Consider the following 22607-nt stretch of genomic DNA (forward strand, 5'->3'; position numbering starts at 1 on the left):
AGATAAACATGTATCTTTATTTCTTATTCAACAACTTAACGTTTTATTATACGTTATTCAAGTTTACAACTGATAATATGTCGCCGATTCTATTTTGTTCTTACGATTTGGAAGTGGCACTGCGAATGCGCCTTAAGTATTATCGATAGCAAGAAGTAATCGATTTAATATTTATATCTCCAGCATAGAGTTTTGGATTGGATGTTATTGTGCGTGTTTTCATTTTAAAGCAGTGGAATAAGAAATATTTTGTATTCTTGTAATTAAAGTTTGTATGAAAAGCACATGATGGCGTTGGGATTTGAAAAACAAATAATAGAATGTAGTAAATTAAAGAAATGTGGAGAAATAACTACAATGCTGTCAGTGGGAAAGAAAGAATTTTTCTTGAACTGCGAATTTTGTGACTATTCCTTTTTGCAATTGGAGAATTTTATGCAACATATGTGCGAAGACCACATAGTCGAAATTAATCAACCAAAAGTAGAGGAAGAGGACAATGAAATTGATCAATATGATGAAGAAATAGATGACTTGGAAGAATGTCTGAATTCAGTTAAAAATTTAGAGGTAACTAACGTACATCAACGTATTAAAATAAGTTGAGATAAGACAAAAGCGTATGTTTTACAGGAGGCGGATGATGATGATGATTATAATATGAGAGACTTTGAGAGAGTCGAAATTGAACTGGACACGAGTGACATTAAACGTTCTATTGACATCAAAGGGGAAGTAACTCCAAAAGATTTCGTTAACGAAGACAGTATGGAAAATGTAAGTTTGATATAATGTTTACGGAAACCACTTAATTTGTAAACTCTTTATTTTAGGAAAACTTTAAAATTGATGAAAGCCATGAGGTGACAGAGCATGAATACAAATCTAGCAGCGATTTAGATTACGAAGAATCTTATAATTTAGAAGAAAACGAAACTAAGCCAACCGAAAACAGTAAAGAAATGAAAGCTAGTAACTGTGACGCAAAGCGAAGATTTATTATAGAACTTATAGAAGTATATCATTCATGCAGTGCACTGTGGGACTCGAAGTGTGACTCTTATACCGATAGATTGGTACGCAATCAACAATATGATATCTTACTTGAAAAATATAAAGAAAAGTATCCAAACGCCACAAAAGATGATGTCAGGCAAAAGATTTTTAGATTGCGTACAACTTTTCGAAGAGAATCCAAACGGATATCAGCATTTGAGAAATCAACTCTTTACTATTTTGATGCAATGACATTTTTGTTAGACAACGAAAAGCGTGAGGAGTATATCGAAAGAAGAAATTTGGAAAGATCAGAGGTAAGATAACATATTAATACATACGTGCATAGGTCTTCTAAGTAAAAGCATAATAAGTAATATTATAAAATCAATATATTGGCTTCTGTTCGCAATCCAAGATAAAGACAATGATATTGCTGGTGCTGCTTTCCTTCCTATGTAGTTGTAAATAACCTTCGCCTAAAGTTTATTATTATTTTTTTAAAATTTTTTTCAGTTTAATTGTAAACAATTTATGAAGAAACCCCCACCTCCAGAAAGCCTTTTGAATGACGACCAATTTATTACGCTTGCTAAAATATATCGGAGATATCCAAGCCTTTGGGATGAAAATGATATAGCGTATCGATTCAGTAACCGACGTAGGGAAGCCGCAAAAGCCGTTCATGAAGAATTTAAAAGTGAAACCGGTTTAAATCTAGAAAAACAGGAATTGGAAAGAGAAATCCTACGGTTACGAAAAGCTTGCTCCATTGAAAAGAAAGAAAAGATATTATGTAAACAAAAAAATACAGAGTATAAACCAGTATGTCCCTATTACGAACACATTACATTCCTGGAAGTCGATGTAAATCCATTTGAATGTACAATATGTGGAAAAGTAGTTTCCGGTTCTGGTCTGTATAAAGTACATTTAGCGTCTCATGATGGTTCGCTGCCATTTAAATGTCATATTTGCGGACATGGTTTTAAATTAGCAACAAATTTAACTGTACATTTACGAAGGCATGTGCATGACTACACTTATAGTTGTGAAATTTGTAATAAGCCCTGTGCAACGACAACAGAGTTAAAGGTTCATATGCGTTTTCATACTGGAGAAAAACCTTTTGTTTGTGACATATGCGGAAATAAATTCCAAACAGCATCAAAATTTAATACACATATGCGGCGTCATGAAAATCGACCACGTCATAGGTGTGAAGTATGTGGAAAAGGTTTCTACACTAAAGGACTATATAGAGAGCACATGAGCGTTCACCGAGCTACAAGAGACCAAATATGCGATATATGCAACAAAGGATTCAAAAGTCCCATGCAATTAAAACAACATAAACGTATACATGACGCCTTCAAAAAATATGTATGTAAAATTTGTGGAAAACGATTCGCCCAGTACGCTGGTCTAAGTGGGCATATGAAGTCACATGGCACAAAGTTATCCGCGAAAAAAACACCCGAAGAATTAAATGAATTTGCAGAAGTTTTCTTTGGTGAAAATTCAGGCAGTGCGAAGAGTCAAGATACATACGGAATCAATGATGTATAATTGTAAAAGTTATTAATTTATTTTCGCAATGTGCATAAAGTATGTAATCGGTACATAAGAAGGTAATTTTTTTTCTATGAGCTTAATTCAGGCATAAAATAAAAATTTTGTTTCAAAGCTTATAAGTATTTTTTACAAGTACAACATTTTGCCAATTGAAAGTAGGATTCGTTATTTCCTAAAACAAAATTAATTTAAGTACATTTCTAAGCATTATGTTTCCAGAAAAAATATTTTAATGCTGCAATTTTTTTCTGACACTTATGCACATAGTATGTACTTATAGTGAGTAAAAAAAGTTTACGTACAAGGTGTTTCTGTGAAGAAACTCAATCAAATCTATCCTTTCTTATATATAAAAAAAAAACGCGAATTTATTATACACAACCATAACTAGTTTCCCATTTTCTAAAGTAATAAAAAGCAAAAGGATTAAAAACAAAAAAAAAACTTTAATTTCTAACACAAAAAAAGTTTACGTACAGTTTTGAAATTTTGAAAAATTATGTTACAATTGGTTTTGAGTGAATATTATGTTCCCCTTTTGCAACAATTGTTTGAAGACGCCGGCGCATACTTCGGACTAACACTTCTTTCTTTTTTTTTTTTTGACAGTTTTTTACCATTCAAAATTATACTCCATCCATCTGAATTTACACTTTCAGGTTTAACACAAAATTGAAACTTTACTGCAATATAATTTGAGCAGTTGAACAGTTTTAAACTCAAGTAATTGATAACCGTTAGATCCCCCAAAAGCACAGAAAAAAAAAGAAATGTACGTAAACTTTTTTGGTGTGATTTTTAGTTCCTTTTTTATTTTTTTTTATTTGGCAATACTGAATTCCTGGAAAAAGTGAAGTGTTAATACTTGCAGTATTGTTGAACATTGTATGAACACTTTTTTCAGATTACGGTTTGTTTGAGTTGGATTTGGTTTTTTTTTTTATTTTTTTTTTTTTGCCTCTTTTGCAAGTGTGTCTGCGATTTCATTTCCTTCAATACATGTATGTCCCGGAACCCAAAGAAGCCGAACTTTATTCCATTCTCCTTCTTCATTTTGTTTCTTGACACATTCCCATACCATCTGCGATTTGATTGTGCATGATGATATTGCCTTCAGTGCAGCTTGGCTGTCGCTGCAAATTACTATATGTTTATTAACTGGTATTCTCCTGAGTATGATCTCTGCACATGAGGTGATGGAAGATGCTGGGGTATTTGCCCATGGGGATTGCCAGCTTTGTTCTTGAGTCCATAATCCCCTCGCCTATTCCTTCTGCTATCTTGGATTCATCTGTATACCACACTTGTTAATGTGGTTATGTTTCTTCCTTTATCTGCGATTATTCCTCGATATTTTTTCTCCTAAAGCTATACTGAATGTGTAGTCAATATTTATTGTATTCAGTATTTCGTCTCCATTAAAATTGGATAGGGGAAATGTTTCCCTTATTTCTCCTGCTTTTTTTTTTTTTGATGTTACGATCTTTTCTTTCGGTCCCATCCCTCATTATTGTTAATAGGGGTTTCTTTAGCGAAAGCTATATAACTTCGTGAGGTCAAGCAGGTCTTCTAGTTCCACTGTGGGGAATGACTATTGGCTTTACTATCATTGTATACATCCAGTGCAGTATCTTGCGGGGTGCATCCTTATGTCTTTCTAGCCAATCTTCTGCATATCATCAGTTATCTTGTCGCTTTACTGATCGCTTGGTCCATGTGCCTTTTCCACTTATCTTTCATATTTATTTTATGTTTTCTAGTAAATGGCACTATAGCAGTCGTTGCAGGACTGCTATTATTTCGATATCATTTACAAAACCTTGGCATGTTAATGAGAAATGGTGCCAAATGCTCCTTCAATGTCTATGGAAGCGCATAATAATACCTCTTTGCTATGCATCGCATTCCTAATATAATAAAATTTATGAGAGTGGAAATAAAGCTGTATTAATTAATTTGCCTTCTATATATGTATGCATATTATGGTGCAGAGTTACATATATCTCTTAGAGTGGTTATTCTTATTTGTTGTCAATAATCTTTTCCATGGCCTGTAGTTTGAAGGAAGTTAAGCTTATTGGTCTCAAGGACTTGGCTGTAGTGTAGTCCTTTTTGCCTGGTTTTGGGTATGAACTTGTCTAGAGCTCTTCTCCATGGCATAGGTATGTATGCTAAAGCCATGACTTCTCTCATACTGTGCCCCACCACGGAAATTAGTTGTTGCTCTCCGTTTTTTAGGGGTGCTGGCCATATGCCATCTATTCCTGGTGATTTAGATTTCTCAAAGGAGTTTATTGCCCACTGTACCGATCTGTAGATGATTATATTTTTAACTAACGGTATACATACATATGTGTAACACAAAATAAAAAATGTGGAAAACTGTTGGCCTCAAGGGCCATCCCTGCAACTTCCCGCTAATTTCATACGTTAACGTTCAAATTTCACTTTTTTCACTGCTTTTGAGCTCGTCGAGCAAACGATGTGTTTTTTCAAAGTTTAGAACTGATTAGTTTTTGGTGTCGATCGGTCAAGTCGTTTGGAAGAAATTCGAACGATTTTATTTATTTATTTTTATTTTTGAGTTTTCTCGAAATCTACTGGTCCGATTGGGTCCAAACTTACACGAAATTCAAGTGCAATGAAACCCTTTGGAATGCCGTTTAGTTTTTTCAAATCGAATCAAAAAAAAAAGTTTTTGAATGTTTATAATAAATATGCATTAAAAATAAAAAAATATGATACATTTAAATTAATTCTTTTTTTCCGCTGCCGAAAGGAGTTTGAAGCGATTGAATTATGAACACCCCGGTGTTGGACCGATATTCGTTCATACCATCAGATCGCGGCGCAAAAGAAATTGTGACTGTTACATTTCTTCAGAATTTTTTTTCAAATTAAAATGTTTGGCTTGCTTAACCAGAGAACGTAAATGGACTTCTTCTAAGTTCTCTGACCATAATACCGAATTTCAAAACTGCATCCAAAATGCAGTTGGGTTGAAAACCGTAGTAGGGGCCATAGCTCTTAATTTTTGTGATTGTAGACACAAAAAATAAGACGACAACTCCGACGGAATAAGGAAGGAAATCTACAAAACGGCAAATGAGTACTCAGAGAAGTTGCAGAGTAATTCTCTGAATACTGACTTGTTTAAGAGCAAGAAAAATAAATATTTTTTAGCAGCATTCATAAAATTAAAATTTTCCTGGGAGATCTCTGCACTTCATCAAATTGGAAAATGTAGAATGCAGTAGCAACAATTTAAAACTCCCAACAACATCTTTTGCAATAAGCACAACATTTTTAAGAACACGCAAATTGATCACAGGAAGCAAGTTGACTTACGCTGACACGGAACTAACGGGATAATCATCATTAATCAAAGGGGTTAGGGGTAGTCAGAATTTTCAAAATTCTCTGAAAATTTCAAGTTGATCCGATAATTACTTTTTGAGTTATTCGACAAATAACAAAGAGCGCTCGGGCGGCAGCTGCAAGAAACTTTAAATGCATTTTTCTCGAAACTCTCGTTTTTTGAACTGGTGACAATTGTAATTCAAAAACCGCTCAGTAGATTTTAATGAAATTTATACAGCTTTTAGAATACATAATAAATTCGGGCCTGATCGAAGGATTTTTTTTTTAATTTCGATTTCTTAAGACCAATTAACCAAAAAAACTGTTGATTTTTTCCCAAAAATCTAGAAAAAGCTTCGATCAGGCCCAGGATTATCTATTTATAAAACTATTTTTTTTATCCGATTGATTTTAGATGTATCTCCAAGGACTTATGATTGTCACTGCAAGGACCTCTTTCTGGAATTGGGTCAACAAAGACAGCTATAACTTTGGAAATTACAATTTCTTTTTGAGAAATTTTCGTGACTTCTAGTCAATACATTGTATAATAATGCCATATTACTACTTTTGTAAAATAACATGATGAAAAAATTACTAAAAATTCTAATTAAAAATTAATTTTTGAGCATACTATCGAGTATACAACACTTTACCGGATTAAAGAAGGGAGAATTTTAATAAATTTTCAATTTAAATTTTTAGTTTGTTTTTGAAAACTAATACTTAATGATACTTATACATATTTAACAGAATTTTGAAGCACAGAAAAGTTTAATCCACAAGATTGTCAGGAACGCTCGCAGACAATTTGGTGCCATGCGTTTTCATATGCCCACTGAGGCCGGCATATTGAGCAAAGCGCTTTTCACAAAATTTACAGGCATACTTTTTCTCGACGTTATGGATAAGCTGATGCTGTCGTAATTGCTTATTGCTAGTGAAACCTTTATCGCATATCTCGCAAATTTTGTCTCTGATATTCCGGTGAATACTCATGTGTTCGTTTAATGTTCCTGTTTCATAAAATGTTTTAGGGCACAGTTTACATTTGTGGCGAGGTCGATTCTGGTGACGCAGTGTATGCACTAAAAGTTGTGAAGAAGTTCGAGCCTTTTGGCCACAAATATAACAAACGAATGGCTTCTCGCCGGTGTGTGAACGCATATGGATTTTTAATTCTGTGGTTGTGGCGCAAGGTTTATTGCACACCTCACAATTATACGTGTAATCATGCACGTGCCTCCGTAAGTGCACGGTTAAATTAGATGCCAACTGGAAGCCATGTCCACAGAGATGGCACTTGAATGGCAGCGAACCGTCATGAGATGCGACATGCACTTTGTATTGACCCAAACCCGATAATAACTTATCACATATTGTGCATTCGTAAGGTGGCACATCAACCTCGAGATAGGCTATGTGCTGGTAATATGAACATTTGGGTATGAATTTTAACTTGCTTCTTTTGCAAAAAATTTTTTGTTTCTTTTCTATCGAACAAGATTTACGCAGCCGCGCAATTTGACTTTCCAAATCCTCTAAGGTCAAGTTTAGGCCAGATTTGTCTGTGAATTCCTCGTGTACAGATTTTAATGCTTCCTCGCGCCTATTTTTAAACCGATATGCGATGTCCTCTTCATTCCAAAGACATGTATTCGTCTCATATATTTCAGCCAAAAGTTGGTAGTGCTCATCTTCTAGTGTAATGTTCGCAGTTATCGTCATTTTCATAATCGATGGCTTTGATTTAGCCTGAAATAGAGAAATATTTATGTTATATTTCAAAATATGTACAATATGCGTTAAAATCGGTGAAGTCTTGTTATGATCAAAAAACACATATTGAAAACGCAAATAAAATAGGACGTCAGCTTTTTCAAAGTCTACAAACATTTCAAATTAGATTAATCAGATACACAATTAGCTCTTTCTCTCTTCTCTAATTTATTTGTCTGCATTGTAATTTAAATGTTCCTTTATATACAAAATTATATACAAATAGAGAGGCCTACAAATTTTAAGCCACCTTCGAACAGTTGTTGCAGTTAGATGCTACTCACTTCAAAAACAAAATAAAAGATTTGAGCTTTCCAGCTAATGCTAAAAACAAGTCCTAAATTCTAATATCCACGACTCAAGAAACCATAAATAAAACAAAGTTTTGAGACCAATATTCCTTAGCTTTATTTTTTTATTAACGTTTTTTCTTAAAAACTATACTTGAGAAATAACTAAGTTATTTACCACGAAAAATTTTTAGCAACTATTAATAATGAAGTTATCGTCTCAATACGCTTTTAACACTTTCAATTGCCAAGAAGTATTACTGACACGTTTTCCTGAGCATTTCTGAAATTCGCTGTATGATATTAAATAAACTGCCAACTAACGTCATGCAAGCGAAGAAAACCCTGGCCTATTTTCAATAATTTTTGTTTTTTCACATAATATATGAAATATTCAAAATTCGGCCATTGCGACGTCATTTCCGGCAGTTCCTCGGCAAAAAGATGCCTTCGCGTAGATAGATGATTCTTACTAGATCACCAAAAGTAAAAAGCAAATAACATGTATTTTATCTAAGACCATAAACTAGGTATTGGACGAAAAAAAAAATTTATTTTTGGCAAAAATATGCAAATTTTTGGTGAATATTTCTCAATTTTCTTTTATTAGTTGTAATTGAACAAAACAAAAACCCTTCGTTCAAGACCTTGTAAGTTATATCTCGAAGACCTGTACAAAATTTCATTGAGATCGGTTGAGTAGTTGCGAGAAATCTTGACAACCGTCTTTGAAAATAAAATTTCGAGAAAAACGCGTTAAAAGTTTTAAGTGACTATAAACTGATCTCGATCGCACAAATTTTTAAGGCTGTAACTTCAAAACTATTACTCGGATCAACTTGAGAATTTAGGATAATATTCTAGAGATGTTATAAAGTTAAACAAGACAATAAAAAAAATTTTTTTTTTTTTTTTGAAGGCGTGAAACCCATGGAAGCTCTTAAGTTCGAATGAATATAATTACTATTAAACAGTGGACATGACCACGCATCGCCCCGTTCCTACGACAGTCGGGTCTACGTAACCGGAAGGAACCTGGATATTTTTCCGGACAACGACTGTCAACTCGACATAATTCTGCCGCTATAACAACAATAACAATCACGCTTCGCTGCTATATATCAACTAATATAATATTTAACCTGTATATGATTGCTTTTTTAATTTTCAGGTGATATTTTATTATGTTATATAATATCAACATATTTTTATATAATAATATAGAGTTCACAAAACTTAAGTTTAAATTAAATAAAATTTAATGACTAAAGTTAATATTAATATTATTATATGAGAGTAACTTTATATAAAATAACGGAACCATATTGTCAGAAAATATTTAAATAAATCGAACACATAAGTTTACATGTCTTAAATGCGTTTCCCATTACAGTTACTATTACAGTTAATAAAAAATAATATTTTTTGCACTTATTAAGTTAATAAATATATTGCTATTGCAAATAATGTGATAATTTCCAGTTTAAGTTGCTGAAAGCTTAGTACCATGTGTTTTCATATGCCCTTTTAGACCAGCCGACTGGGAAAAGCGTTTTTCACAAAATATACAAGCATATTTCTTTTCTGCAGCATGAATTAATTTATGTTGATAAAGATGCTTTTTAGTTTTAAATCCTTTTTGGCATACATCGCATATATTATCACGGACTTGTGAGTGCGAAAGCATGTGATCTTTTAAAGTTCCCTTTTCGATAAAAGTCTTTGAACAGATCTTACATTCATGGCGTCGTCGATTCTGGTGGCGCAAAGTGTGTATAAATAGGTGGGATGCAGTTGAACGCCTTTGGCCACAGATAGAGCAGACGTAGGGCTTTTCCCCTGTATGAAACCGTACATGTATTTTTAAATCTGTGGATGTAGCGAAAGATTTACTGCATATATCACAAGTATACGTGTAGTCTTGTACGTGCCTTCGTAGATGTATGGTTAGATTACTTGCCAACTGAAAGCCATGTCCACATAGCGAGCATATAAATGGCAGCGAACCATCATGAGATGCTACATGCACTTTAAGCTTACCCAAAACAGGAAACAGTGTTTCACATATTGTGCATTCGAAGGGTGACACATCCACTTCGAGATATTCTATGTGCTGATAATATGGACAGTGAGGTTTGAATTTAGTGTTCTTTCTTTTACAAAGAATTTTTTGTCTCTTTTCTATTGAAGTTATTTTTCGCAGTCTTACAATTTCGCTTTGCAATTCATTATTAGTCAAGCTTAAGCCACACATTTCATTGCATTTTTCAAGTATGGAGTTTAATGCTTCTTTATGCCTATTGCCAAACCGATATGCGATATCATTTTCATCCCAAAGGCAAGTGTGTGTCTTGTAAATATCCGCTAATGCTTGGCATTGTGTATCATTTAAAATCATATTTGGTATTGTTACTTTCGTGGGCTTCAATATTGTTTTCGTCTGAAAAAAAACCATTTGTAACAGTTACCAGATGTATATACCGCCCAATATAATTTTTGAAATATTACGAATCATAATCCTTAATATATAAACGTATTACATCCACACATACATGTATGTATATATCATATACTATATACTTTTTATGGTCACACGCATTTCTTTAATTTAGAAAAGATTGACAAAAGTGGAGCTTAGTTATTTAACTTTATACGTTTTCAATTAATACCGCTTTGGGGGCGTGTCAATGGTTCGATTCCACTTATCTGCAATACCAACCTTCTCCTGATGTTAAGAAACATGAATTTATTATTATTCATCAAGATATCGAAATTTTTTCTCAAGATATTATTTGCACGGACACGGACGGACAGACAGTCACCTGAATTTCAACTTGCCTCGTCATCCTGATCATTTATACAAATACAATCCTTTAACTATCTCGATTAGTTTTAGGTGATTCAAACAACCGTTAACTGTTCAAAAACATGTTGTGAGAGTATAAAAATAATTTGAAATGCAATGCATTAAAATTGGGCCCTCATATGTTATTGAACTATTTCGAATTTTCAGCCAAAAATATATTTAACCTGACATTAATAAAAGTTATATATGTTCATACTATTTTGTTATACAAATATTATAACACATACATCACAAAACTTAGGCACATATTTCTTAATAAAATTTCTTTCTAAAATAGATAATAAATAGGATAATGTGTAAATTTCGAAATTTCATCACTATTAGTAAAATTATAAAGGATAATATTAATACTAATAAACGAAGTAAACTTACTTGTGCTTCATATAAACTCTCGTTTCTTTTATCTTCACTTTGCCCAGAGTCTGAAACTTGAGTTTCTTCTAACTCTTCACCGACATCAGAGTCATCTGATTTATAAGAACTACTAGTCAGCTGCGAATAAAGAACACAATGAGAAACCAATGAGTTTATGTTAATTACTAATGTGATATATTTGTGTACTTATTTAGTAAGTTTTAGTTAAATAATTCGGTATTTCCAGTGCAAATTACTAAAAGTTTTTAAATAATATATGTAACTTCAGTTGTCGCAACGAAGCGATCTTTCCGAGGCATATTATTATTAATTGTGAATTTTATTTGGTCAAGGGCTGTTATTTAAAGGACTTCAACTGATAAACTAATATAATCGACCGGAGTCTTGCAATCTCTCTGCTGTGCAAGCAAATTATGAACTAATAAAATCCGACGAAACACGACGACCGGTTGTAATCCATTTTTATGATCATGCCTCCTTCTATTCGAAGTGGTGCCTGAGCTACTTTAGCCGACAATTTATATTGCACCCATCGCCATCCGACGGTTGCGCAAAACGCCAAACAACTGCGCACCACTTGCCTTCACCGACGAAGAGGTTAAAGCTGTCATCACTAAGACCAAATCGAAGACCACAAACAGTTTGTTTCGCAGGGTGGTGTCCTCTTCCCGATACTCTTTGACTTCTACATCTTCAAACTCCATCCTCCACCAGAGGTAATTTTTTATTGCCTCGTACGCTGATGATTGCACATCGATCACTGGAATCGATTCAAAAATATACCGAAGCGAGTTCGGAGCTACCAACTTCAGACGTGGAGCTATTAATACTTTCATCAGGTTCCTTCGTGAGCTCGATTGTCGCGTGAAATCCGAGTGACGCTACCGAAACTTTTTTCTTACATACATACGTAACATATGTCCTGCGTGTAAAGAATCTCCGCTTAACAATAATCACCTCTTTGCATGCTCTGCTAAACCCACTCACTGAACACCTCTCTTCATTTCGTCGAACCCCGTCGGAACAGATTGTTTCCTAGACCTATCCCTAAGAGATTTAGACAACACTTGACATTTATATTTTCCCAAACAGGGCTTAAATACTTGCTACAACAACAAAGGCAGACATTATATATTTATATAAAAATTAAACTATTTATTTAAACATAATTTCCAAGACCCGACAACCATATTAAATTTTTATTTACCAACTATGGTATTAAAGTGGAATATGAATTCGAAAGGCAACATAGAATAAAATATATCATTTACACTGAAAATATTATTAGAATTGTCTTGTAATCTTACCTGGTAGCCATCTAATCTCTTTTTGGGCACGACATGACTATTTTCTTCAAAGTAAGAGAAATTTAGGTTTTCCTGTGGAATCTCGGAGTCATTACCACTTTCGGCGCTTATAATTTTGTCATCTTTTAATATATTTTCCTTTTTTTTATATTTTTGCCTACTATTGACTTTACATATTCTTTCTACTCTAATTTTCTCAGAGATCGTAAAGTCACCAGTAGTTTCTTCACTATCGTACTCATATTCTGATAATTTGTTTTTATGTTTTTTTGAGTGCTGTCGGTTACGGGTGTTTTCCTTTTCTGTGGGCAATTTCACGTTATATCCTTTTTGGAATTCTCCTTGTAAATTATTTTCAAGCTGTGAACAGGTGAATACAAAATATTAGATCTTTAATGAACCGATTCAGATGATTGTAAGCATGGAGAATAACTAAGCTAAAATAGGAGTTTATGGGAATATTACAAATAAAAACTTGTCATTCCGAAAACAAAACAATATATTTAACAAAAGACGTTTCGGGAACGACAACTGAAAAAGCAAAAATTTCTATTGGTGTTATAAGTACCTAATTTAATATTTCGTAACAAAAAAAGTATCCAAATTTACCAGGTTCTCTTCATCCCAATATTCTTTGGTAAAATTATCTCCAATATCGAGTGGAATGTGCTCTTCAGACAGATCCATTTCAATTTCTACTTTTTCAAATCCTTTTAGTATAAAATCATTAGCATCATTATACTGAAAGTAACCTTTATTAATTGATGTGCATTTTCGATTTCACACTATTCAGCTTACATCGTCAATTTCTTCGGGTTCTGTGTTATATTTTTCCTCGATCATTATTTCTTCTATTTCATTGGGTTCTTGTTTTAATTCGTAACCAGGAAATTCGTTGTGATGGTCTTCATACATATGGTGGATAAAATTATCTAATTGAAGGAAAGTATATTCACAAAAACCACAATTTAGAAAAAATTCTGGCTTTCCAATCGATAGCAATGTGGCTATTTCTCCACATTTTTTGAAATCACTGCATTGAATTTTAGCATTGTTTCTCTGTATCTCCATGTTTTCTTGTTTGAAATATTTATTTCACGTGGGCAAATATAAAAACTTTCCGCTCTTTATACAAAAATTATTCAACTCCGACCAAATTGTAAACAAATTAGAGATGGAAAACTCGATTCCGATTCAATTCAATAATCGAATTTTCTCATAAAATAATCGATTTATTGGAGCCGACCTTTACTTTCCGAAATCTATCAAGAATCGATGCGTGGTGCTCGATTTTCCGGTTATATGACTAGTTTCAAGTTCTACATACCTAATTCTGTTTTTACATAGTAAATTGGTTCCAGAAAAAACCATGTAAAAGAAAAACCGCGGAAAAAGAGACGTTGATTGTATGCAAAAATTAATGATACGTTCCTTATCTTTAAAGCTATGATGTTAACAAAAGTAATAAGGTTAATCAATTTTTAAAGTAAGAAAAACTTAAAAAAAAAAATAAATGATTATCATAAAAACAGGAACATAAATTTTATTACTATCATCATCACCTACTCGCAATACTTATAACCTTTTTGTGTATACAAAAGGAAATCCCCCCAAATTTGTGCTATTGACAATTGCTCTGACTAGTAAACTTGCTTGTATTCATAATAAATATAGTTTAAATAAAAAAAAAAACCCTTTTAACCACTTCAAATTAAAAGTCAAAAATAATAATTTCTTATATAAGCTGAAAGAAATATTGACCGAAAACTGACTTTTCATTTATTATTCAAATGACAGCATGGATAGTTGATGCTTTTAGCTGCATAGTGTTAGGGGCATTTTTTGCAGGATGGATAGTTCATGCGTTTGGTTGCATAGTTTTATAGCCGTTGTACGATTTCGCACATTTTCACAGTTTGTCATAGGAATGGCTGGGTAATCTCACATACCAAATTTGGTTGAGCCACGCCTATTTTCTAATTTTTACACCTCCTACTCCCATAAAGTTCTTCCCTACCATCGTGTTTGTGAAATTTAATGCTTATGGCGCATTTATTTAATGAGTTTTATCTGATTTTACCTATTTTCACAGCGTATAAAAAAGTACTAAAAAGATTCATCCCAGCAAATTTGGTTAAGTTAGCTTCAGCGGTTTGGAAGATATGTACATTAAACCATTTATATAATATTAAAAAAAAAAAACTCAGCCAGTATCTTATCTGGTTGGTTTTAACATCAACTCCCCGAAAACTACCATCGTCTCGTTCACTAGACGAAGGTTCCTGCCCGGCCTTAGGAATTTATCCTTGACGGCAGAGAGTTAAATATGAATAATGTGGTCAAACAATTAGGGCTAACCCTGGATTCCTCCAACAAATGAAGGCTCTAAGTGATAAAACACCAATGGCTGTTTTCCCACGAAGGAATTCTCTATACCTATGGGTAGTTTTCCAAGCATATTTTAAGCAATAAGTCGGTGATTAGAGATAAAAATCCAACGCAACGAAAGTATCGCCATACTCAGCATTAGCTAAGCGGCACTCAAAGCCATCTCTTTTTATGAGATTAAATCGCTACTGGTGCAGGAGTGAATAGAACGCTTAAAAGCTTATTAGGTCTCAACCGAGTGCACCTCTTCTGCGTGCCGGGAATGAACAAGCTGATGAGTTTGCCCGCTCTGCTCTCTCATACCATAAAGGAGCTGCTCCGTAAAGAGGAGAGGCATTGGCGACAACTACAACCTCAGCAGGTTTAACAATGTAATCAATCTCCTGAGGAACAAATTTCGGCTACTTGTTGCATTCAACACTGGCCATTGCAAGCTCAAGAAGCACTTATTTAACATGAGCCTAGCCTCTTGTGCAAACTGTCAGTTCTGCGATATAGAGCCGGAAACTCCAGAACACCTGCTAATAGACAGCACTGCCGTCTGCAGATGCAAGATCAAGATCCTTTGATCCATGTTTCCGAATAGGGATCACATCGCCTCGCTGGCACCCAGCAGTATATTGGAATTCATCAATGTGCTGGAGCTATGTGGGTCGCTGTGATAGAGGGGAGGGCACAATAGACCTTAGGTCGCGGTGCAAACCTCATTCTTTATATAGTTATTTATCTATTGTATGTGACCGAAACCGACACTGATTTTTATCCGGACTAAGACGTTTATATCGGCAGCACTCCAGACAATTAGTTAAGGAATGTTTTCACCCCCTGCAAAAAACAACCGTATAACCTATAATATATAAAAATGTATAAAGAATATATTTAATAATTTAGTGAATAATATTCAATTTCCAAAAAACTGCTACCAAAAATATGTACTGCCCTATAATTGCTCAAAAACAGAAACAAACGAATACTTTAAGGAAAATCTCTAGTAGCGTAATTAGTAATTAACGCATGATTTAAATGATAGTGAACTTGTCGGTATCTTTTTGTATCAAACTTTTTGGTATATTCCACCCATTATTTTAGAAAAAGTTACTTTTAATTCATACGGCAACATCGCACATCAAACTTAAGCTGTTTGTTTACAAATTTTGTGAATGCATTTCTTATAGGATACTATACAAATAATATCAAAAATATTCCATAAAATTTCAATATTCCTTATTTGTATAACTTTTGTATATAAACATCGGGCTGTGTTACTTAGTGCTGCTTTAATGACTATGGATTATAAAAAAGAAGAAATAAAATGTGGAGAAATATCTGCTCTATTATCTGCCGGAAATCAACAATTTTTTCTGAATTGCGTATTTTGTGAATATACATTCCTTCAGTTGGAAAAATTTATTCATCATATGTGCGAAGACCATTTTCCTAAAATGAATAATCAAAATTTCAAAGATATCGACAAACATTCGTTTACAAAAACAGAGAAAATTGATATGTCGGCTGATAAAATGGACTTGGAGGTAACCTTAAGTATGTTTACAAAATTTTGGTATAGGTCTTATATTTTTATAGGATGACGATGAAAATGGTTGTTATTTAAATGGCTTCGAAAGAGTTGAAATAGAATTAGATTCTGAAAATATTAGCAATGAAATAGATAAAGATGCGGCTATTCCAGAAGAATGTGGGGACGGATTCAGTGAAGTAAAATAATTGATAGCACATAAAAATCTTAAATCTTCAAATTTTAATAAGAAGCCTATATTTTAACTTTCTAGGATAACAATAGTTTTGAGGAATCCGTAGATACCGATTATTTTGATAATGCTCCTGATAAAATTGGCAACGCAGGAATTTATATCAATGAGCAGGTGTGTATTAGTGCATAAAGGAAAATAAATAATAAAAATTCATTTTCAGGTGGATGATCTTAAAAATTTATTCCAAACTACCAAGATGACAGATATATTTTCGAGTTATGCAAAACACCCAGCATTATGGGATAAAAGAATTAGGCAACCAACAAAAAAAGAGAAAGAGAATTTATTAAAAAATATAGCCTCAAGCGTGGGCATGCCAGAAGAATGGAAAAACATTCAGAAGTTAGTAGCAAAATTCCGATTTAAACTTCGTACTGAGATAATTCGAATGCAAATTTATGAAGCCAAAGGTCGGGAATACACCCCCGCTTGGCTCACAGACCTGAAATCATTTATAAAACAAAAACCGCGTGTGCAGAAGCAAACCCAAAAGGTATGACAAGTCCCACGGAAAGGGATTCGATTTTTACATAAATTTATTAAAATTGTTTATTTCTAGACGAAATCTGTAGAAATTAAAAAAACTATTTTAACTCCGCCGTTATTAACTGACGATCAGTATATCGCTTTAGCAGAACTTTATAAAAAGTATCCATGTCTTTGGGATGAAAATGACATTACATATAGATTTAGCAATCGACGCCGTGATGCTTTAGAATGCATACATAATGATTTTAATTTGGAAACTGGTTTATGTATGACACAAAAGGATTTAGAAAGTGAAATAGCGAAATTGCGAAAAATATGTTCCGACGAAAAGAAACAAAAATTACGTTGTAAACGAAACAAAATTGCTTATAAGTCACCATACTCTTACTACGATCACATTGCTTTTATTGAAGTAAATGTGGCGCCATATGAATGCTCAATATGTGGAGAAATACTTTCTAGTTTAGGACAATATAAGATACATCTATCAACACACAATGGGTCCTTACCATACAAATGTCACATATGTGATCATGAATTTAAGATTGCCGCTAACTTAACAGTACACTTACGTAGGCACGTGCATGACTTCACATATAATTGTGAAATATGTAATAAATCCTGTGCAACATCAACAGATTTAAAAATACATATTCGCTCGCACACAGGTGAGAACCCCTACTTTTGTGATATATGTGGCAAGAGCCTGCGAACAGCATCTGTATTTAGTATGCACATGCGACGTCATCAAAACCGACCTTGTTACAATTGCGAGCTTTGTGATAAACCTTTCTTCAAAAAGGGTTTATTAAAAGAACATATGAATGTACATATGAAAGTTAAAGATAAAATTTGTAATGTGTGCAACAAAGGATTTACAAGTGCTAAACAATTACGTCAGCACAAATATATTCATGATAAAGAAAAGAAATTTGTTTGCAAGATTTGTACAAAACGTTTTGCCCAACATGCAGGTCTTAGCGGACATATGAAATCACACGGAACATCATTAGCTAACGTAAACAAGTCGTTGATTTACAAGCCCATAAATAGTTGATAATAGTTAGAAAGGAGTTATTCCTTGAAACATCAATTAAATTATTAAATTTTCATTGCATATTTACAGCTTTTGCAAATTAAGTTAAAAGAAATATATTTAAAATTTACAATAAAAAGTCTCACAAATAAAACTCAATTTTCTAAACATATTATGTATTACTAACAGTTATTCGCATTGTCTTACCGCTCATATGAAAATTTTTTTTCATAATTTTTATGGTAGACATATACTTAGATATCGGAAATTGTGTTACTTTAGTGGATATATATTAAAATCAGAACTTGAAAATCTGAAACAACGGACCTATGAAATTGGTACATATTTTAATAAAAGTAAGTGATAAACAAATTTATTTTTAAATCTACATCTTAATACAAAACTATATTTTAACAAACAAGTCGGTAAGATATATAACGACCAGCTGTTTCCGATGAACGTATAATTTTAACTACTTGTCCACGTTTGAGACCAAAGTAACGCGCAACAGGATCTCCCGCTTGAATTCGCATTAACATGTTCTCTTTCAGTTTATAACGTGCCAGTAACTCTTGCTTTTCTTCTGGTGTCATTACAACGTGTTCGGGAACCAGTTCATGTTCTGTAATATTGATTAGAAGTTCCGATTCAAGGAATTGTTCTAGAATATACTTTGGCGCCATATCAACCAAAGATTGTTTGGCCGATGGTGTCATGCCTGCTTGCACTACTACGATCGCACGATGTATATTCTCTTCTTGCATTCTTGTACAATATGTTTTGATAGTTTTTATGCCAATTTTCGGTTCATCCGGGAAGAAAACAAACATCTGGTCAGTTGGATCATCATTATGCGCCACTAAAACTATAAGGTCGGAACGTGCTGGCCGCTTTTCGCTGGGTTTATCGCCAAACATTTCTTTAAACTGCTCCAATGTTTGATCTAATTCATCTTGCGTTACCAGATAACCACGGTCGTGGCTAAGTTGCATTATAGTTTTACGAATGCGCCAAAGCTTGTAAGTCTCTGCTTCATCATCCATTTTGTCAACTAATAAAACACACAAAAATTAAATTAAACTATTGACGAAGCAACCACAATGCTCACTTTGACATCTATTATTAGTAGAAGTGCAGAACAGTCGATGGGACTATTGATAGTTTTATTTTCATCTCACTATCGGTAGTTTCTTTTGACTATCGATAGCTTATGCCTTAACTAGACTTACCAACAGTTTTCATAATATTGCAAAATTTCACTTAAGATAGCTACATAATAATATATTGTCTGGTAATACCACAAGTGAAGTTTAATTTTGGATAACATGGTAGCACCAGAGAATGTTAATAAATGCCTTTTGTAAAAAAATCAAACTCGTGCCAGAGAATGTTAATGAATAGAGAAGGCAAATGTTAGCTGTACTAAATAGTTAAATCAGAGAACGTAAATGAATAGAGAAGGAGCAAATGTTAGCTGTACTAAAATGTTAAATACGATGAGGGAACATCGAAAACGCGCAAGTTCGAAAATAAAATTTCACCATCCTATCAATTTACGCAACGAACTACACCACTCTATAAGCAAAATGTATATACATACATACATATGCACAGATGTTCTTTGGTATGCCCATAAACAAAAATTTAAATAATAAAAACGAAAGAAATTGACGTCTGACAAGAAAATAAAAATTATGAGGGAAATAATATAAAAATAAAATTAAAATATCATTTAATAAAAAAGAGTTATAAAAATAAAATACAATTCCTACCGCAGATGCGCGAAAATAAAAATAAATGAAATTGAATTTGAATATTTCAGTAAAACGAGAAAAATTCAATTTTACAATTTGACAGCCACCACTGGAAATCCTACCATCCCCCTCGCATTTGTCTGTTGCCCACAAGCTGCTTCCTCACAACATTTGCTAAAAATCAGAAATTGAAGAATTTTTCTGATGTTCCCTTCAGAAAGGAGAATTGGCAACATGACCTATTAGCGAGTTAAAATAATATTTTAATTTTTTTCATATTATGCACTATTTATGGCTTAAATTATAAAATTTATATAAATATGCCATTCATAAGAAATCTTTAACTACTTCTATATTTTCTAAGCACACTGCATATAGTACTTTTATATGTTTACTTATTATCATTATTTCATAGTTTGTCGATTTAGCCCATTTTATCTAAATACGACGCTATGAAAATGCAGCCCAATTAGTAATCGCAATATTTCAAAAGAGCATAAGTCAACTTTCAATAGCAAACCTCTGCAAAAAAGACAAACGAGACAACATAGCCAACCGACATTGTCCTAAAATTGTCGATTCAAACAAATTTTGTCAACTCCGCGACGATGCGCAAAATTCGGCGTCAATATGAGCTTATACGTATGTATGTTTGTGGACAAAGTCGTCATTTGGTTTTTTTCAACAACACAATGTCCGCGCGAACTCGCCGTTATTTCGTTGGCTTGCCACCATGCACAGAGGCGTGTCAAGTGAGGACTCTTAATATATTATATTAATTTGTTGCTTAATTGTATTGAAAAATACTAATGCATTAATGATTTATTTTCGTAATATAATAATAACAATCGTAAAAATATAAATACAAATAAATTCATACCTATAATCGTTTTGAAAATAAATTCGATAAATAAAATATATATCTGATATAATTATGTGGCAGTGCGCCCCTGACCCCTTCTTGCTTGCGATCATTCAACTTGCTTCTCGCAAAAAGCAAAAAAAGTTGACAAAAGTCATTGTTTGTGCGGGACAAAAAGAAGCAAGCATCAGCGTACGTGTACTTATGAATGTATGTGTGATTATCACATTTCTGTAAATACGCATAAATAAGGGAACATGAGATAAACCCAAACATATTGTAACGGATTTCTCGATAAATCGTCTACCTATAACCAGAGAATGTTAATGAATAGAGAAGGCGCAAATGTTAAAGGAAATCTTTTTGAGTACTAATTTGTAATTCCACATGAGGGAACATCGAAAAATATAACTTCGAAAAAGAAAAATACACCACACAATGTGCGAAATGCTATAAATAGGCACAACGAATATTCCTAAATGAAAAATCGTTGCGCATACTTATTTAGATTTATGTTTTCAATTTCTATGATATGACAAAATTTTTAATTATGAAAACCTTCTGATGCATTAGTATTTTTCAATACAATTAAGCAACAAATTAATATAATATATTAAGAGTCCTCACTTGACACGCCTCTGTGCATGGTGGCAAGCCAACGAAATAACGGCGAGTTCGCGCGGACATTGTGTTGTTGAAAAAAACCAAATGACGACTTTGTCCACAAACATACATACGTATAAGCTCATATTGACGCCGAATTTTGCGCATCGTCGCGGAGTCGACAAAATTTGTTTGAATCGACAATTTTAGGACAATGTCGGTTGGCTATGTTGTCTCGTTTGTCTTTTTTGCAGAGGTTTGCTATTGAAAGTTGACTTATGCTCTTTTGAAATATTGCGATTACCAATTGGACTGCATTTTCATAGCGTCGTATTTAGATAAAATGGACTAAATCGAAAAACTATGAAACAATGATAATAAGTAAACATATAAAAGTACTATATGCAGTGTGCTTAGAAAATGTAGAAGTAGTTAAAGATTTCTTATGAATGGCATATTTATATAAATTTTATAATTTAAGCCATAAATAGTGCATAATATGAAAAAAATTAAAATATTATTTTAACTCGCTTATAGGTCATGTTACCAATTCTCCTTTTTGAAGTGAACATCAGACAAATTCTTCAATTTCTGATTTTTAGCAAATGTTGTGAGGAAGCAGCTTGTGGGCAACATACAAACGCGAGGGGGATGGTAGGATTTTCAGTGATACAAATTGTAAAATTGAAATTTTGGTGATTCTTCAATTTTACTGAAGACATTCAAATTCAATTTCATTCATTTTTATTTTCGCGCATTTGCGGTAGGAATTCTATATGAAAACCAAATATGGTTTACCAGGCGCCCAGAAAAAATAGCGCGGCGCAGAGTTATGAACGAACGCACTTTGCTTTGAAGCAGCGCACGTTCCTTATGAATGAATTTGTTGTCGTTGTAATATAAAATACTTAGAAAATATGCCGCGAGTTCGCTTGAATATTATTGGCCGATGATGGTGCGTCTACGTTTTTTTTGTCACTTGCGCGAGTGTTTGATTTTTTGCGAAAGGCATATTGATGGACATACATATGTACATATGTGTACATATATGCAAATATATTTGGACATGCGAATGAAGGAAGGCAATTTCAAGAATATTCACATATAGACATATGAACATTGAAGCAAGTAAACAACAATAGCTGTTTGAGTTCA

At 33.3% G+C, this 22607-nt stretch overlaps 3 protein-coding genes across 4 annotated transcripts; 1 reads left to right on the plus strand and 2 right to left on the minus strand.

The window, feature by feature from the left end:
- The first annotated feature begins 160 nt into the window (after positions 1–160).
- LOC106621121 (uncharacterized) lies at positions 161–18401 on the plus strand. Its single transcript, XM_014239846.3, has 9 exons — positions 161–570; positions 634–777; positions 834–1313; positions 6347–6348; positions 16207–16468; positions 16521–16652; positions 16727–16819; positions 16869–17201; positions 17268–18401. The coding sequence occupies exons 1-9, from the start codon at positions 286–288 to the stop codon at positions 18252–18254; spliced, it is 2718 nt and encodes a 905-aa protein (XP_014095321.3). The 5' UTR covers positions 161–285; the 3' UTR covers positions 18255–18401.
- On the minus strand, positions 2617–13725 carry LOC106621120 (zinc finger protein 559). 2 transcript variants are annotated; one of them, XM_014239844.3, is made up of 5 exons: positions 13347–13725; positions 13158–13289; positions 12549–12908; positions 11239–11358; positions 2617–7686 (listed from the first exon to the last, which is right to left on the minus strand). In XM_014239844.3, exons 1-5 carry the CDS (start codon positions 13617–13619, stop codon positions 6706–6708), a joined length of 1866 nt encoding a protein of 621 aa, XP_014095319.2. In that variant the 5' UTR covers positions 13620–13725; the 3' UTR covers positions 2617–6705. The 2 variants fall into 2 exon arrangements, with proteins under 2 accessions (XP_014095319.2, XP_014095320.1); XM_014239845.3 differs by lacking the exon at positions 2617–7686 and adding an exon at positions 9161–10440 and having other exon boundaries at positions 13347–13724.
- Positions 18402–18480: 79 nt separating the features above from the next.
- Positions 18481–19363, minus strand: Polr2E (DNA-directed RNA polymerases I, II, and III subunit Rpb5). The gene has a single exon (XM_036371273.2). It carries the CDS (start codon positions 19274–19276, stop codon positions 18644–18646), a length of 633 nt encoding a protein of 210 aa, XP_036227166.1. The 5' UTR covers positions 19277–19363; the 3' UTR covers positions 18481–18643.
- Between the last annotated feature and the right edge of the window lie 3244 nt (positions 19364–22607).

Source organism: Bactrocera oleae, chromosome 5 (genome assembly GCF_042242935.1).
Source record: "Bactrocera oleae isolate idBacOlea1 chromosome 5, idBacOlea1, whole genome shotgun sequence".
NCBI classification, from domain to species: Eukaryota; Metazoa; Arthropoda; class Insecta; order Diptera; family Tephritidae; genus Bactrocera; species Bactrocera oleae.

Excerpts from the sequence above, each read along its gene's own strand:
- LOC106621121 (XM_014239846.3), top strand. The coding sequence starts at position 286 with ATGATGGCGTTGGGATTTGAAAAACAAATAATAGAATGTAGTAAATTA. Across the intron at positions 778-833 it reads ACGAAGACAGTATGGAAAAT|GAAAACTTTAAAATTGATGA; the intron begins GTAAGTTTGATA and ends TCTTTATTTTAG. Across the intron at positions 16,653-16,726 it reads GTGGGGACGGATTCAGTGAA|GATAACAATAGTTTTGAGGA; the intron begins GTAAAATAATTG and ends TTAACTTTCTAG.
- LOC106621120 (XM_014239844.3), bottom strand. The coding sequence starts at position 13,619 with ATGGAGATACAGAGAAACAATGCTAAAATTCAATGCAGTGATTTCAAA. Across the intron at positions 13,290-13,346 it reads AACCCGAAGAAATTGACGAT|TATAATGATGCTAATGATTT; the intron begins GTAAGCTGAATA and ends GGTTACTTTCAG. Across the intron at positions 12,909-13,157 it reads ATTGGGATGAAGAGAACCTG|CTTGAAAATAATTTACAAGG; the intron begins GTAAATTTGGAT and ends ACCTGTTCACAG.
- Polr2E (XM_036371273.2), bottom strand. The coding sequence starts at position 19,276 with ATGGATGATGAAGCAGAGACTTACAAGCTTTGGCGCATTCGTAAAACT.